At 45.2% G+C, this 16,366-nt stretch overlaps 1 protein-coding gene across 2 annotated transcripts in view; it reads right to left on the reverse strand.

The window, feature by feature from the left end:
• The window catches only part of PDCD6IP (programmed cell death 6 interacting protein), a 224,614-nt gene that overhangs the window by 101,009 nt on the left and 107,239 nt on the right, over positions 1-16,366 (reverse strand). Inside the window, exon 7 of one of the 2 annotated variants that reach the window (XM_029589621.1) lies at positions 12,541-12,657. In XM_029589621.1, coding sequence (XP_029445481.1) covers positions 12,541-12,657 — 117 coding nt within the window. Of the gene's footprint in view, positions 1-12,540; positions 12,673-16,366 lie in introns of both variants that reach the window. The other variant, XM_029589620.1, reaches the window with a different exon arrangement.

Below are 16,366 nucleotides of genomic sequence, written 5' to 3' on the forward strand. Positions count from 1 at the left end.
CATATAGGTCCAGCGGCAGCAGGCCTAGGCGCTCAACATCCAGGCCATCAAGGCTAACGCTTGGAGGTTTGAATGGCACAACCCACCCCGACCCTGTATGATCATAGCGGGAGAGGTCCCCAGATGGATGGGCTCTCTGACAGGTCCCAAAGGAGCGGGAATCAGACCTGCCTGGGTGAATAAGGGGGCCACAAGGATCATGGTCCCCTGGTCCTGCTGGAGCTTCAAGAGAGTCTTCATGACCAGTAGAACAGGAGGATATGCTCACCTTGCAGTTGTAGAGAGATGCGGGCCAGCGACCACTCATGTGGCCGGAAAGTCCAGCTCTGACAGCAGACTCTCCATTCCGGCTAGGTACATCTCTCTCAAGAGCATGCCCTGCAACAGAGCCCAGGACCAAATCTGTACCACCTCCTAACAGAGAAGGAACGACCTAGTGCCTCCCTGTTGGTTGATGTACCACATTGCCACCTGATTGTTCCACACGACAGTCCTGTTCTAGATGGACAAACAGTCTCTAAACGCCCAAAGGGCAGACCAAATCACTCGAAGCTCCAGGAAGTTGATCTGGCAGAGAGATTACTGAGCCGTCCAGTGACCTTGCGTATCGAGGTTGTCCACATGCGCCCCCCAACCCAGTGGGGACGTATCTGTGGTAAGCACCACCTCTGCTCCAGGTTGGACAGATCTTCCCACCTAAACAGAGAGACCTGGAGAGACGCCATGATATAGATAAGTGCCCCCAGGTCCTGGGATGCCTGCTGCCACTGCGACCGTAGGGTCCATTGCGCCCTGCGCATGCACAGGCATGCCAAAGGGTGACATGGACAGACGCAGGCATGTGACTCAATAGACAAAGCAGCAGATGGGCAGAAGACCGGGTACTCCCAGATCCTGAGGAGAAGTTCCTTAAAAATGTCATGGACTGGGGCAGCCACTATTTCATTTGGAGCATCCACAAACTGAAGGACTTCCAGCATTTTATAACTGATGTCCTCCTCAGTGAGGAGCTGAAATGGGATGGCATCAGCCATGGCCTGGACAAAGCCCACAAAGGAAAAGTCTTCCAGCAGAGAAGGCTCCGAAAGAAAATCTCCCGAGTCCTCCGAAGAGGAATCAGAAGTGTCATTCCCCCAGGGGTCATAAGAAGCCTCTTCCTCATTAAGACCCCCTGGGTCCTGGCCCAAGACTCATTTCAGGCACAGAGGGCATCGATGGCATAAAAGGCACCAAAATCCCCGATGATTGAAAGACCACCATGAAACCCTTCAACACCTTGTCGGCTAGTGCTTCTGACCCACCAACCTCTGGCAGGAAGTCCTCGAGACAGAGTTCAAGGAGTTCCTTTTATTGCCAGAGAAAATACTATCCTCCTCCCTCATGCTAGTTTTAGAGGGTGTTCCCGTCAGCAGTGAACCCCTAGGCCTCAACCAGCCCCCCAGCAGAGCCCCACCACGGGGTTTTGATGGGGAGCGAGGGAGCTGGAGTCAGATTGCCATACCTTTAGCATGCTGCCTTCCAGTCGGAGGCAGGCTTTGCTTTTTTGTGGACCGCTGGCCAAATGTTACATCGGACCAGTAGGTTTTAACTATCATTCGCCTAGGATATCGGCTAAATTTCAGGGATGTCTGCCCTGGATATCATCTGCTCCTCAGAAAATACTTCTCATAGAGCTCTCTATCCTTCAAATGGCCAGAGCGGTGGAACCTGTTCCCATCCCTGCAAATGGGGCAAAGGTTTCTACTCTTGGTATTTCCTGTTACCAAAGAGAACTCGAGGCCTGCACCCCATTCTTAACCTGAGAGCCTTGAACAGATTTCTTCAAAGAGTGAGGTTCAAGATGGTCTCTTTGGGAACCCTGATTTTTCTCCTAAGAAAAGAAGATTGTCTCTGCTTCTTTGACCTGAAGGATGCCTATGCCCATATTGTGATCTTCCTGGGTCACAAGAAGTATCTTCGCTTTGCAGTAGGAAATGATCACTTCTAGTATCCAGTGTTGCCATTTGGCCTTGCGGCAGCCCCCCTGGTTCTTAACCCAAGTACCTGGCAGAGGTGGGGGCACACCTTTGACGTCACGGGTGCACATGTTCCCCTACCCCGATGACCCCAGACCAGCCATGGTCTGTTGGACCCGAAGGCACCACCGGCCATGGCAAGTCTTCTTCCTCGGAGGATCCGATAATGGGAATCACTCCAGAGGAGGGCATCCGAGGCCGTTTGGGAACCAATGGTTCCCCCCCGGCACTGGCTGCAACAGAAGGACTCCTAAAAGGACGTCCACACGCTCTAGCAGGGGCACCAGAAGGGATGGCGCAGGCTCTGGCACCAGCACAAGGACCAATGTTGATAGCGGTTCGCTAACACGCTGGGCTCAGAGAACCACCATCTGAACCCTGTGGTCCAACTCCGCCTGAAAGTCCAGTGAGGCTAGGACAGAAGGAGAAGAAGGCATCACTAGAGCTTGCTTGGAGCCCCAAGGAGGCCCGGTGCCGATGTCCGAGGGGGGAACACCTGTGATTCCAGGGTCTGAAAGAGGACGCTGCCTCTTCTCCACAGGGGCGCTTTGGAGGAGGCAAGGCAGCTGCCAATGCCGCATAGGTTCCGGGACAGTGCGCCAACAGCAATCTGTGATGGTACTTATGGCGGTGTTCGGCCCAATCTTTCCCTGGCACAGAGGACGCTGAAAATCCTGAACATCTTGGAATGCGACATCAGAGACGGTGTCTCTCTCTTGAGAAGGCCCTGCTGGGGGAGAGGAAAGGGACAGCGTATCCAATGGTTCCCCTTTGGCCTCTTGGTGTCTACGCCAGAGTAGATGGATCAGACTTTTTAGACCAAAAAGCTTTTCCATCATATCCAGCCAGGCACAACGCCCCTTGGGGGGGGGGGGGGGGGTGTCATCTGATCACACAGATGGCACCTGTGTACATCATGCCACGCCCCCAGGCAGAGGACACAAACCTCATGCGGATCAGTAATGGACATGGTCCGCGGGCACTGGGGGCACTGTTGTAAACCGGACACCATGAAAAATAGCCAGCGAGCGGTCAATGGCTGGCAGCCACTAAGAGACGACCCACCAGGAATCGACCGCAAGGGAGACAAAAAACACAGGAAAACCTACCCACTGGAAAGGTACCGATGAGAGAAGAGGGCCCCAACTTGGAGAAAAGGTGAGAATGACCGGGAGTACGCTTTAAAGAAATTAGAAGAGCTGAACTCAGAGGAAGTAACGTCACCTCAGCAGATGGCTGCTTAATCTTGAGCTCTCCCAACACCACAATATATCTCCAGTAATCACGGGTATCTATTGCAATTACGATCGGTAAATCTACTAAACCATTTACCTGGAGGACACCAATGTCTGTAAAACGTAAATTGCTGGATTTCAAAAAGTATACCTGCTATTAAGTTCACTTAGAGAATAGCCACTGTCATTAGCAATGGTAACATGGAATAGACTTAGTTTTTGGGTACTTGCCAGGTTCTTATGGCCTAGATTGGCCACTGTTGGAAACAGGATGCTGGGCTTGGATGGACCCTTGGTCTGACCCAGTATGGCATTTTTTTATGTTCTTATCAGAAACAGCATTACAGTGAAGGGTCCGACTTTCCTAAAATGGTGCAGGTCAAGGAAGGCTCGATGTCGGGGGAAGTAACAGAGGAACTATTCGCAGAGGATGATGATTTACCGACCCAAGCAGAAATGAAGACCTAGTTCGCAGATTTAAAGCAGGACATTCATAATAATAATAAAACAGCGATAATGCAGTCAATTGAAGACATTAAGGAGGAACTTGCCGAAAATGGCCGGAGGCTCTTTTAAGTTGAAACTCGTGCTGAAGCAAACAGTGAAGATATTAAATTGGCGCGAGAATCGCAAGCATCCCTGCAAAGTGAAATAGACCAGCTTACAGAAAAAGTCGAAGACTTAGAAAATCGTTCGAGGCGCCATAATTTATGCTTCCGGGGAATACCCGATACTCCAGAACATCAAAACTGCATAGAAGTGGTAAGCCAGATCAGCGCCATGCTTCTGACAGACGCTCAGGCCGCGGTGAGGGCAGACAATCCGTCGGATGTAAAAATTGAACGCGCCCAAAGAGCACTAGGGCCAAATCTGAATAATAAACCCTGCAATATCATAGCCTGTTACCATGACTTTGCCACTAAAGACCAATTAGCTATGATAGCGAGGAAGCAAGCATCGTGGCTTTGGCAGGGATAGGATATGATTTTTGCAGACCTCTCACCAGTCACCATATGGAAGCGCCGGGAACTAAAGAGCATCACAGATGCCCTGCGTAAAGATAATGTAAGATACCGGTGGCTCTTCCCCTTCGGGTTGAGCTTCTCTATTAAAGGAACATCTCATTGGGTCAAAACACTGACGAAAGCCGCACGTATCATGATTGAAGCAGGGTACCCAGGATTTGACATGCCTAAAGCCACCTCGAAAGATAGTAGACGAAGAGAGGACCCTCCACGTTGGCAGCGTGTGACCAAAGGAAACCGTAGACTCTGGCGCAACACAGAGAATGGGAACAAGCTGCAAGAACCAGCTTGAGAAACTGAAAACTCCATCTACAGGCTCGAACATAGACTCTTCACTCACTTGATGATAGACCGAACAATCATGTGTTCTTTGTATTTCGGACACTTTTGGGCTGACCAAGCCCAGTTCAGGTTTAAAACATAGTTCAATGGTTTTGGAGATTAATACTTTTTTACTTTATGATGTTTTAATATCACATTTAAGGTGGTGTTGGGGGGGAATCCCACAAATGGGGATGACCGTTTCCTCCTTATTCAATGTCATATTGCCCTCTTATTGGGGCTATACAGACTGGGGTTGGGAACGTAGGTGGGGGACTTCGCAGAGGATAATGGTAATACACTAATGTATGAGGTATTGGATAGCAACCTAAACCTGGGGGTTTTTTTTGTTTTGTTTTGGTTTTGTTTTTTTTTACACAATATGTCCCAATTTGAGAGCTTGAATCATGTTGAGGGGAGGTCCGGGTCAAAAGTCAAAACAGGGACATATAAGGAATCCCTTCTGGCTCAATTATCTATAGTACTTAGAGATGGAGAGAATTAACTTTTTCTCCCTTAATGTTAAGGGATTGAACTCTCCTCTGAAGTGTCACCACCTTTTTACAGACCTGCAGCAGCATAAAATAACCGTGGCCTTTGTCCAGGAGACACACCTTAAATGACACCACGAAGGTCTGTTAAAACATATGCTGCATCCATCACAGTTTTTGGGCAGTGAGCTCTAAAGCGCACAAATACTCAGGGGTCAGAATATTAATAGGTAAGGACATTATTTTTGAGCAAGTGTTTTTACTTGCTGATCCCGAGGGCCGCTATATCTTGCTAGTTTTATCTCTATCAGAGGGGTGAAATATACCTTAATAAATATTTATGCCCCAACTTCTAATCAGGGTTTATTTTTTGAGAAACTATCCCACATTATAGAAGATAATGCAGAGGGCCATGTAATACTAGGAGGAGACTTCAATCTTACCATTAACCCCTACTTAGATAACTCATCAGGACACACTCCGACATCAGGGAAGGATCGCAAAAAATTCAAAGCGTGTGTCTCCAGATTTAACTTGGTGGACACAGAGGATCAGATATCCTAAGTCCAAATGCTACACGTTCTTCTCAAGAGCGCATCAGTCACACTCAAGGCTCGATTTTTTGTAGACAAGGGATGTAATTAATATGATCACACCCCCAACAATAGAGCTGATAACCTGGTTTGACCACGCCCCTATTAAAATGACTAAATATTGCACAATACGATAAAGGGAGGCAGTATTGGCGACTCAATGATAGCTAATTGACGATCAAGACTTTAGCTCAGAAAGGACATACAAGAGTATTTACAATTTAATGATACAGCCACTAACTCCCCAATGGTTCTTTGGGATTGTTTGAAAGCCGTGATCTGTGGCAAATTGATAGCCAGAGGAACTTATCTGAAAAAACAGCGGATTGCTGATAGGTTACATATCCTGACACAATTACGACAACTGGGGGGGGGGAAATCAAAAAACGGGATCCTGCAAGGTATTGGCCCAAATAGGCAATATATCAAATACAAAACCTGTGTATCTGTAGTATTTAAAATTTTTATTTTAACAGTATAAAAAAAAATTTGTTAAAAGTTCTTTAATATAATGTCACACAAAATACAACAATACCCACAAATCATTCATTCACCATTCATACTTCAAGAAGACAATACAAAAAAACAAATTTCACATTTTACAAATAACAAACCAATTAAAACACAATCTCTAATTATCCACTTCTTTTCTTACGGTGGTGTAATCCTTTCAGTTCACTACCTTCAAATATATCTATTTCATTTATTTAGTTAAATTTTCCTTCCCATTGAAAATCGTCCAGGTATTTATGGTCTTTCCCCGGTGCGGCATTCAAATGTGACCTTGCCTTCTTAGCCCTCTGTAATGCAGACTTCACCACTATAGATTAGAGATGTGCATTCTTTTATCACGAATTAGGCAATTTCAACGAAATTGCCTAATTCGTCGTGGGTCCCGGACCCCCACTGGACTACCAGGGACTTTTGGCAAGTCTTGGGGGACCCTCCTGACCCCCACAAGACTTGCCAAAAGTCCAGCAGGGGTCCGGGAGCGACCTCCTGCACTCGGGCTGTCGGCTGCCAGTAATCAAAGTGGCACCGATAGCCTTTGCCCTTACTATGTCACAGGGGCTACCAGTGCCATTGGTCAGACCCTGTCACATGGTAGGAGGGGCTGTCCAATGGCACCAGTAGCCCCTCTGACATAGTAGGTTCAAAGGCTATCGGCGCCATTTTGATGCGAGGCAGGGCTGAAAGTCCAACGGCACGGAGGGAGAAATGCCTCGCGGGACCCCACTGGACCACCAGGGATGTTAGTAAGTCTTGGGGAAGGATCAGGATGGGGGGGGGGTTGTATTTATTTATTTTATTTAACATTTTTCTATACCAAACTTCATGACAAGCTTCATATCAGGCCGGTTTACATCAAACTTACAGCTCGATACAGTAACATTCAGTTGAAGTTTTCTCGTCTGTAACGAGCTCCCTGCGCACAATTCGGACGCGTAAGGCAAATCAGCGATACAGTTTCCAGTTTCGCGCGTCCGTAGCGCTTCTTAAAACAGACGCGTAACCCTTCCCGCACCCGGCATGTAAATGAACGAATTAGCTGTATAATGAAGGAATTAGCTATTCCCCTCCGATACCGTAACGCGCGCTCAAGTTATCTCATTAGTAACGCACTGTTTTGCCGCGGCCGTAACGTGTTAGTTTACCGCCTCCCCCTAGTAGGAGTTAGGACTGTGAGTCTAGTAACAAATCCATCGACACCGCTTAAGACACTCAAAAACAATAAAACACAATTAAAAAAAAAAGCGATACAGAGATGATCGAGAAAATGTAATGATGTGGGACACATAAAACCTGTCAGAAGAAAAAAAAATTTTAAATACCTGTCTGAGGGCCGCGTCGGTCCAGGCTGCCGGCGGGATCCGGGGGGCCGGTGGTCGCGTGTTAAATCTAGGCCGCGGGCGGGTGGGCGCCTGTTCCAGGCGGCGGCGGCAGCGGGGGGACACGCGTTAGTTCGAGACGGCCGGCGGGCGGCGGGTGGTCGCGTGTTAAATCTAGGCCGGGTCGCACAGACGCGCATTCATCCAGGCGGAGGAGCCGGCGGCGAAAGCCGCCGGCTCCTCCGCCTGGATGAATGAATGCGCGCCTGTGCGACCCCTGCGTTTCGGCGCTCAAGGCAGTCACATGCCGTGACGTCACACCTTGAGCGCCGAAACGCAGGGGTCGCACAGGCGCGCATTCATTCATCCAGGCGGAGGAGCCGGTGGCGAAAGCAGCCGGCTCCTCCGCCTGGATGAATGAATTCATTCACTGCCGGTGGGGGTTGCCTCTCCGGCAGCCCCCACCGGCAGTGAATGAATGCGCGCCTGTGCGACCCCTGCGTTTCGGCGCTCAAGGCAGTCACATGCCGTGACGTCATGCCTTGAGCGCCGAAACGCAGGGGTCGCACAGGCGCGCATTCATTCATCCAGGCGGAGGAGCCGGTGGCGAAAGCAGCCGGCTCCTCCGCCTGGATGAATGAATTCATTCACTGCCGGTGGGGGTTGCCTCTCCGGCAGCCCCCATCGGCAGTGAATGAATGAATGTGCGCCTGTGCGGACCCGGCCTAGATTTAACACGCGACCACCCGCCGCCCGCCGGCCGTCTCGAACTAACGCGTGTCCCCCCGCCGCCGCTGCCGCCGCGCCCACCCGCCCGCGGCCTAGATTTAACACGCGACCACCGGCCCCCCGGATCCCGCCGGCCGCCTGGACCCACGCGGCCCTCCGACAGGTATTTACAAATTTTGATTTTTACACTTCCTGGTGCCTGTCATTTCAAATGTCATTTGAAATGACAGGTACCAGCGCACCCAGGTTACTGTATAGGCGCTGTATTAAGCGCCTATACAGTAAAATGGGTTACGCGGCCATAACCCTTCCCTACCGCTTTAAAGCCGCGGCATGCATTTGCATGCGATTAGAGGAGAGTATCGGGGAGTTAGTGAAGAGAACTGTGCGTGCGGGGAGGAAGGGTGCGCCTGACACTACCGCACTGTTTTTACCGCGGCCTTACTGGATCGAGCCGTTAGGGATTAACTGAACGTATTTAATGTATTATAGTACATTTTAATGCTTGGGGTGAGTTTTTTTGAGCTTTGTTTTCCCGCATTGTTTTTTTTGGCCTGTTTCGTTTTTTCCCGTTTAGTGTTTTGTTTGTTTTTCAAAAAAACTAACCAAGGAAAAGCGAACTTTACACCAAAGCATCAGACTCAAAAAACGACCCGGTAGAAAAAAACGAAGCTCATCTCTACTATAGATTGGTGTGGTAGCTACAAAGTTGCATAGAAAAGAGACTGCATCTTATATTTAAGGTCGATTTTTTGAGATACTGGGACGATGTTCTAAGGAGCTTCCCAGGACCGCATTGAGAACCTTGTGAGATGGAAGGCTAGTCGGTTCGTTGGGAAGATCGAATATTTTAAGGAGACAAAACGTTTCCGACCTAGGATCTGGTATGTTTTGGATTTCTAGATGTAGAGCTATACCCACATTTTCAATAAACTTTGGGTAGGCCAGGTCTTCTGGCTGTGAGTATGGCTCTTGATGTTCCTCCTCCGGATCGGATGGGTATCCCGTTGAAGATGTAGGGGAAGATGGAATTAAAAGCAATTGCTGAGGCAATCTGATAGGGTATGGTTCTACTGGTTGCTCTGGTGCTGGTTGTGGTGGACCAGGCAAGAGTGGTAAAGGAGTTGTAGGCTGTTGAGGAGACGATTCCACTGAGTGTAAGGAAGATCCATGTGGACTACAACGTGGAGGTTGAGGAACCTGAAAGGAGGCTTGTAGAGAGGTAATAAGCCCAGTTAACAGTGTTGAAATCTGTGTAATGGCCTGTTTGGCGACATCTGGCACCTGCGGCGTCTGTCCCAAGTCCGGAACCATGTGAGGAATAGGCGGCGGCTCCATGCCTGGATCCTGCACATCTGGTGATATCCTGCCTTGTAATCTTCGTCTCTTATTACGGTTATGTGTACAAGATGATACATCCAAGAACATCTCCAGGGAGGAAGACGAAGAGTGGGAAGAGAGCGAAGAATCATCTAACACCTCTTCCGTGGAGGACTTATGGGATTTTGTTTCCTTATTGTTACCAGACGGCGTTGTTCGATGTGGAAATTCTTGAGAGTCTGAATGTTCTAAGTGCTTTCTCTTTTGAGAATGCTTCAACCCCAGTACCTCTTCAGCTGAGTGAGCTCCCAGTAATTGAGGACCTGGTAACCCCCCATGCCTGGATTTTGATGATGTCGAACTTTCCCTGGATGCTAATGAGGTTGAATCGATAGATGTCTCGATTTTGGGGTTTTAGATGTATGTGGGTGCCTTGGTTGACTCTTCTGCGTCGAGTCTTGAGGCGTCTTTTGTGGTTCCTTCGGTCAGAATGGTTGTGCCGGCGCCGAAGGTTGCACTGGCGTCGATGGTTGTGCCGGCATTGCTGGGCGTGTTGGCTTGGAAAGTTGTGTCAGTTGGCGTGTCTGCTTCTCTGAATGCGCCAAACACTGAGTCTGAGGCGCATGGTGCATTGGCATCGACGCGGGCGCCGTGCCCGGCGCATGCTGCAATGTTTTTGAGGCTTTTCTGGAGTCGGACGGACCCTTTCTATGAGAGCGGCCCTTGTACCTCTTAACCTCACTCGAGCCCAAGGAGGTAGGCCCCATAGATGCAGCTCTCTGGGACCTTTCAGCCTGATGTGTCGCCGGACCCAGCAATGAATGGGACTCCGAAGGATCCCCTAGCCAACCTCAACTTCCTATTTTATCGGCCCTTTGACGCTGAGCCCTGGGTGACATCTTACCACAATGCCTGCAGGAGTCTTGTGTGTGGTCTGGGGCCAGACACACAACAGGCTTCATGTCCGTCTGTGAGCGACAATCTTGCTGCAGGCACACAGTTTAAACCACAACAGCCTGGGCTTCTTATGTCCGTCACTCCATTCCATTTTTTCTATTTTTAAAATGATTAGTGAATCTTCTGTCGATCGCTGAGGAGAGAGCCGAAGCTCTGTGTGCGTTCCCACGTGTGGAAAACACTGAGGAGAATCTGCTTTCCAGCGCGGCAACTCACGTGCAGCCACACAGAGCTAAGCTCTGTGTAACAGCTTTGAGAAGCTCCGCCTCCCGGGCCTGAACAGACAGCCCAAGACAGCATGGCTGATTCAGCCTTGCTTGGGAAATATACAAATATATACAAATAAACATACAAAAACATACAAATACATGAACATAAATAAATAGATAACTAGATAAACAGAAAATAGATAAACAAAAATAGATTTGAGAAAGTATTTTTTTCACTCAACATTTAAGTTATGAACTCTGTTGCTGGGTGATTTAGTCAAGCCATCTAGTATAGCTAAGTTTAAAAACAGAACAAGATCTTGGAAAAAAGTTCATAAACAATGCTGTCATTTACTAGATCTATGTTGAGATATATACATAATAATTAGCCAGATAGACTTGGTGATAGCCACCACTTATTCCTGGAGGTGGGCAACAAGAAACTGATCTACTCTCAGATCTGACAGGTACTTCAAGATTCTAACTGGCCGAACACAGAATGCATTGCTCAAAGGATCCTAAGATTGACGCAGCAAGGCATCTCTTATGTTTTTATCTAAATTTCCCTCAAACAATAGGGAATTAGAAGAGATCAAGAAACTATGATTCTCTTGAGTTTTAAGTAATTTGCAACCAGAAGTACTGGAGGAAAACACACACAAAAGATGTGTCTCCCAGTGAAGGAAGAAGGTATCTGACATTGGTCGCCCTGTGATTTTCTCCTGAAACAAATTGGGATCTTCCTATTCAGAATGGTTACAAAGACCTCTCTTGGTTGTACCCCATTCAAGAAATACTGTTTGCCCTTTCCTGATCCAGCAACCACTTGTGGGAGTTGAGAATCTAACAGCCTTCCTACCAGGATATTCTCTTTCACTTCCAGGTATTTGGTTCTCAAAGTCATCACATGAGAGATTTTCAAAAATAGAAAAACAAATTCCAACAAAAGCCACACCATTAAAAAGTGAGGAAAAAATATTTAATTTCAGTAGCAGTAAGACAAATTAATTGTATAATGATCATCTGAGATTCTGTAGTTAATAGTGGTGACAGAGTGCACTCTTTCCTTCCTATATCAGGGTTTCCCAACCCTTTCCTGGAGGCACACATATCCAGTTAGGTTTTCAGGATTGTCACAATGAATATGCATGAGATAGATATGCACACACTGGAGACCCAGTGTATGCAAATCTCATGCATATTCATTATGGATAGCCTGAAAAACCCAACTGGTTAGATGAGGGTTGCCTTTATATCAGTGTGTCTCTTTTGTGGTATATATCATGGAAACCTGTTAAATAAAGCATGTGTTCCCCTGACAAATACCCTGGGTGGCACACACGAACGAGTACCTCTGTCCCCAAATGGTACCAATATTTTTGCCGCTATTAGAAAATGTACTCTCTTCCCTGTGTATGAAAATGTCATTTCTTAAAAAGTTTCTTTAACAAACTTACAAAGATTAATAACATTAAACAAACTGGCCCCATGGCTTATTGATGGCATTATGTGATATGACACAGAGTCTGGGCTCAGCTGCATTAAGAAGCAATGTGCTCTGAGATAAGGAAAAAGGAAGGTGATTTATGTAGCCTGGCCAGCACTCTTTGGCTGCAAGTTAGCACCGACTGTTAGATCTGGCAGAGATTTACCTAAATCAAGAGTGCTTAACTATAACTGAATTAATGTGAAAGAGGAAGACAGGGAGAGAGAAAAAAAAAACAAAACATTGAGAGTTATATTATTCGTACATTTTAAACTAGCCCAAGTAAAAAAAGTCTTCACCAATTTGTAAATAGTTCCGCAGGTAACTTACTTGTAGTCTCCCAATCTCTTCTCCAAATTTCTTCTGCTGTTTCGCAAGGGCTGACTGGTGATACTCAGCATGGGCTTGCATTATGCAGTGCTTTGCAGCCAGCACAGGAAACACCTCCTGGAAATAGAAATACTGACCAGGGAAGAGTCCAACCAGAAACAACCAGACACACAACATGGGATGCAGGAAGAAAAAGGAAGAAGATGGGAAATTAGAATTGATCATTAATGGTGGAGTTAGGTTAAATCAATAGAGTAAGGTTAAAATTTCCTTATGATTTTTCACGGTTTGAATTCAGTGTAGGTTCATGTTTAAAATTCTCCATTCAAGACTACTTTTTAAAATGTTGCTACATTCTAAGGTCTTCAAAAACCAATTTATTCAAGCCGTAAAGAAATCATAGTATATTTGTTTAAAAAAAGAATAGAAATTTAAGCATGCTATATCAAAAGGCAGTGAGAGAGACATTCATGAAGATGCGCAAGGCACAATATCTTAAAATATTAAATATTTCCCATTATACCTTTATTGAATAACCCACCTCGTATCGGAAAAAAAGAGGAACTTAGCAGGAGTGCCTAAGAGGCACAAGGTTTACATGGAACTAAATATTTAACTTAGTTTATCTTGACAGAGGGCATATTTTAGCAAAGAATTTTCCCCATATGAGCTAAAAAGGAGAAAAAAATACCTTGATAAATTGAAATGCTTACGAATTAATCAAATTTCTTCTACTTGTTTACATGAAAAAATTTTTCCTTTTAATCATTTTTCCTTTATAATAAACCCTCTTTGCCCAGATACCTGCCAAAATGCTAACTGCAGGTCTCAAGGTGGCAGTTTTGAAACTCCCTGTGGGTTTTGCAGTCCTGCAAGCGCAACACCTCACCAAGTTACCCACTGAAAATTATAGCCTGTGCACACTTTATACATGCATTGAAGCAGGTGCAAAATATGCACCAAAAAATAAGTGCGGTGATTTGAAAGTGCAATTACCACGTGTGCTTTCCCTTCCCCAACCTAACCCCTAGCCACTTTTTCCTTTGAGTAGAAATGCGTGTGCTGTTTCATGTACTTTTACCAGCAGTAAGGAGACGAAAGGAGGGAGAGGAGAATAATCCATGTGTTACCCATGTAAAAACATTTGATTATTGCCCACTTCATATCCAAAATGAAAAACAAACTACTATGGCACTGCAACTAGTTTGTTCACTGTTACAAAGGAAGACAAAAATCACCACTGCCTTGTTCCTCATCTCTGATCCAATTTAAAATAAAGCACTAAAGAGCCCAAAAATTAGCAACTAACTTCTGTGACTCCAATTTCCTAAAGAGAAGCAACTTAATTGTTACCTTTAAAGACTGGATTGCTTTTCCCTTCTTGAAACTACCCCTTATTGTACCTCCTTGGGCCACGACATGAATGTAATCTAGTTTTGCAGGTTAATTTATGAAAATACCTAATGCTTTTTTGTTAGCAGAAAGACAAAAGAGAATCAGCGATACCACCAAAGATCCCTGATCGATCAAAATGAGCTATAAATCAGAAATATTATTGTAAGAATTTCAAAAGAAATACACAGCTTTGTCATATTACAATCCTTTATATATCTCAGTGACAGATTCAAATCTCATAAGGTTCCAAAATAGCCATTCTACAGGACCCCTTAACTAGAGTATCCAAGTACAGCTTGGAACATATTAGTTAGTATGTGCGTTTGCTGATGCAGACCGCCACAATTCAGGAAATGGGGTTTGACTTGAAAGTGGCTCCAGACAGATCTAGAAACTCTCTCCTATGCACTGGTTCTATCGAGTAATAAAAAAAAAGCAAAACAGTAGGAGTGCAATAATTAATAGAAAAGGACTAACCGGGGTCTTGTTGATGGCATTCATTCATTCATACTGTGCACCTCTCACAGCAGTTTAGATGTGAATCATTAAAAAGTATTTTATATCTATATAGATATAAAAATGATTCAAAGAAATTTGTGAAGCATACACAATATGCATAGATTCGACATGACCGTCCATTTGACCACCAACCGACCGCTCATTTGACCCTCTCACCTTCTTTTTTCTCTCCCTACCCCATCTGACCCTCTCCCCACCCTTCTGACCCTCGCCCATTCTACACCCCCCACCCTCTCCTTCCCCCCCTTCTTTACCCTAGGTTCCCTCCTCTTCTTCCCCCCCAATCATCCTTATTGCTTATTTAACCTACTTGTTAATATCAACTTGTACATTTGTATATATTTCTCGTATTATTCTCCTCTGCCCTTGTTAATTCCTACCTGTTAATGTTATTATTGTAAAGCCTGTTGCTAATTTATGTTACATTGTGAACCGAGGTGATGTTTTGCAAACGTGCCTCGGTATATAAGAAACCTCTAAATAAATAAATAAATAAAATAAATAAATATCACATTATAATCAATACTATACATTACAAAAAATGTGCATTAATGAACAGATTCTGTTCTACAAACAGACCTAGCAGCATTCTCTCTCTATTGCTCTATCCTGAAACAGTGAAAGGTTATGTCACATAAGAGTAACTTCAAAAAGAAAAAGGGCTTAGAAAAGTCTTAGTAAACCAGGTCCTCAGACCTCCATTAACAGGAACAGTGGAAATAACCTGAGAAAGAATTAATGCGGACAAAAGGGGGTGCAAAAGAATCAAATATCTCCAAAAACAATGACACACAAGACAGTTTTGGATTAAAATGGATTTAAACAGTAGATTACTACATGGCTCGGTATGTTTTCTTAGAGCAAGTGCTTTTAATAGCTATGATTTCACTTATTAGTCTTGTGAATCATTCTGATATATTTTTGTACCCTTTTTACCTACTCACAATATTTGTTAGGTGGTTTATTGGCCTCCATTTGGATTTAAAATGATTAATTCCACATACTATAAGTCAGATCAATTAAGTGGCTACAAATCCTGTGTTGTGTGTCAAACAAATTAAAATAAGGAATAGAAAAAGGAGATTGTGGGAATAAAATTAAAAACGAATCATGTATATGAAAAAGAAACATGTATTCTCCAGTCTTGAGACTGTTTCATTCAGTTTCTAGGCCTGCCCTCTCCTCACTTATCACTCCTTTTCAGATGAAGATTTAACATGTTGTCCCCTATACAACTAATTAACAGATTGATCCATCAATGATAAACAGAGGATTCTTTAAGAATTAGTGCTTGGGTTGTCCAAACTGTAAAGCAGGCTGAACCAATGGCTCCATAGCAGATCTAGGTTAAATTCCAGAGCCCAGATCTTCAGGCCAGCTGGGGGTGGGAATGCTGCAGATGCATACTTCAAAGCTCTTCGAGAGAGGGAGCTCCAAACACTGCACAATGGTGAGTGACATTTATTAGGTACACATAGGGTGCATATGTGCCAGGTTTGGAAGGCAGCTGTACTCTGTGGTCCATGCTGAAGGGCTGAAGCTGTGACTGAGTCTCTAGATGGAAGATGAAGGATAAAAATGTGGCTAATGGTGCTGTAGAGACCAGGTCTATTGAGCTGAAACCCGAGAGAAAGAGAAGGACATTTTTTTTAATGGTTTCATGCACTGGAACTCATCACTCCAATGCTATCAGGTATTCCTGTTACTTCTAAATAATTAATCTCAAAGCTGTGTACTGTAGAAGCAATCCATCCCAAAAGGAAAATATGCTATAGATTAATCAGGAAGAACAGATTTAAGAAATGGAAACAAAGAAAGCATCCCTAGATGTGCTGTCACATACCTTTCACATTTTATTCTAAAATTCTTGTGCAACAATAAATTGTGTCTACTTTTGTTCCACTGAAGTTTG

This window comes from Rhinatrema bivittatum, chromosome 2 (genome assembly GCF_901001135.1).
Source record: "Rhinatrema bivittatum chromosome 2, aRhiBiv1.1, whole genome shotgun sequence".
NCBI lineage: Eukaryota > Metazoa > Chordata > Amphibia > Gymnophiona > Rhinatrematidae > Rhinatrema > Rhinatrema bivittatum.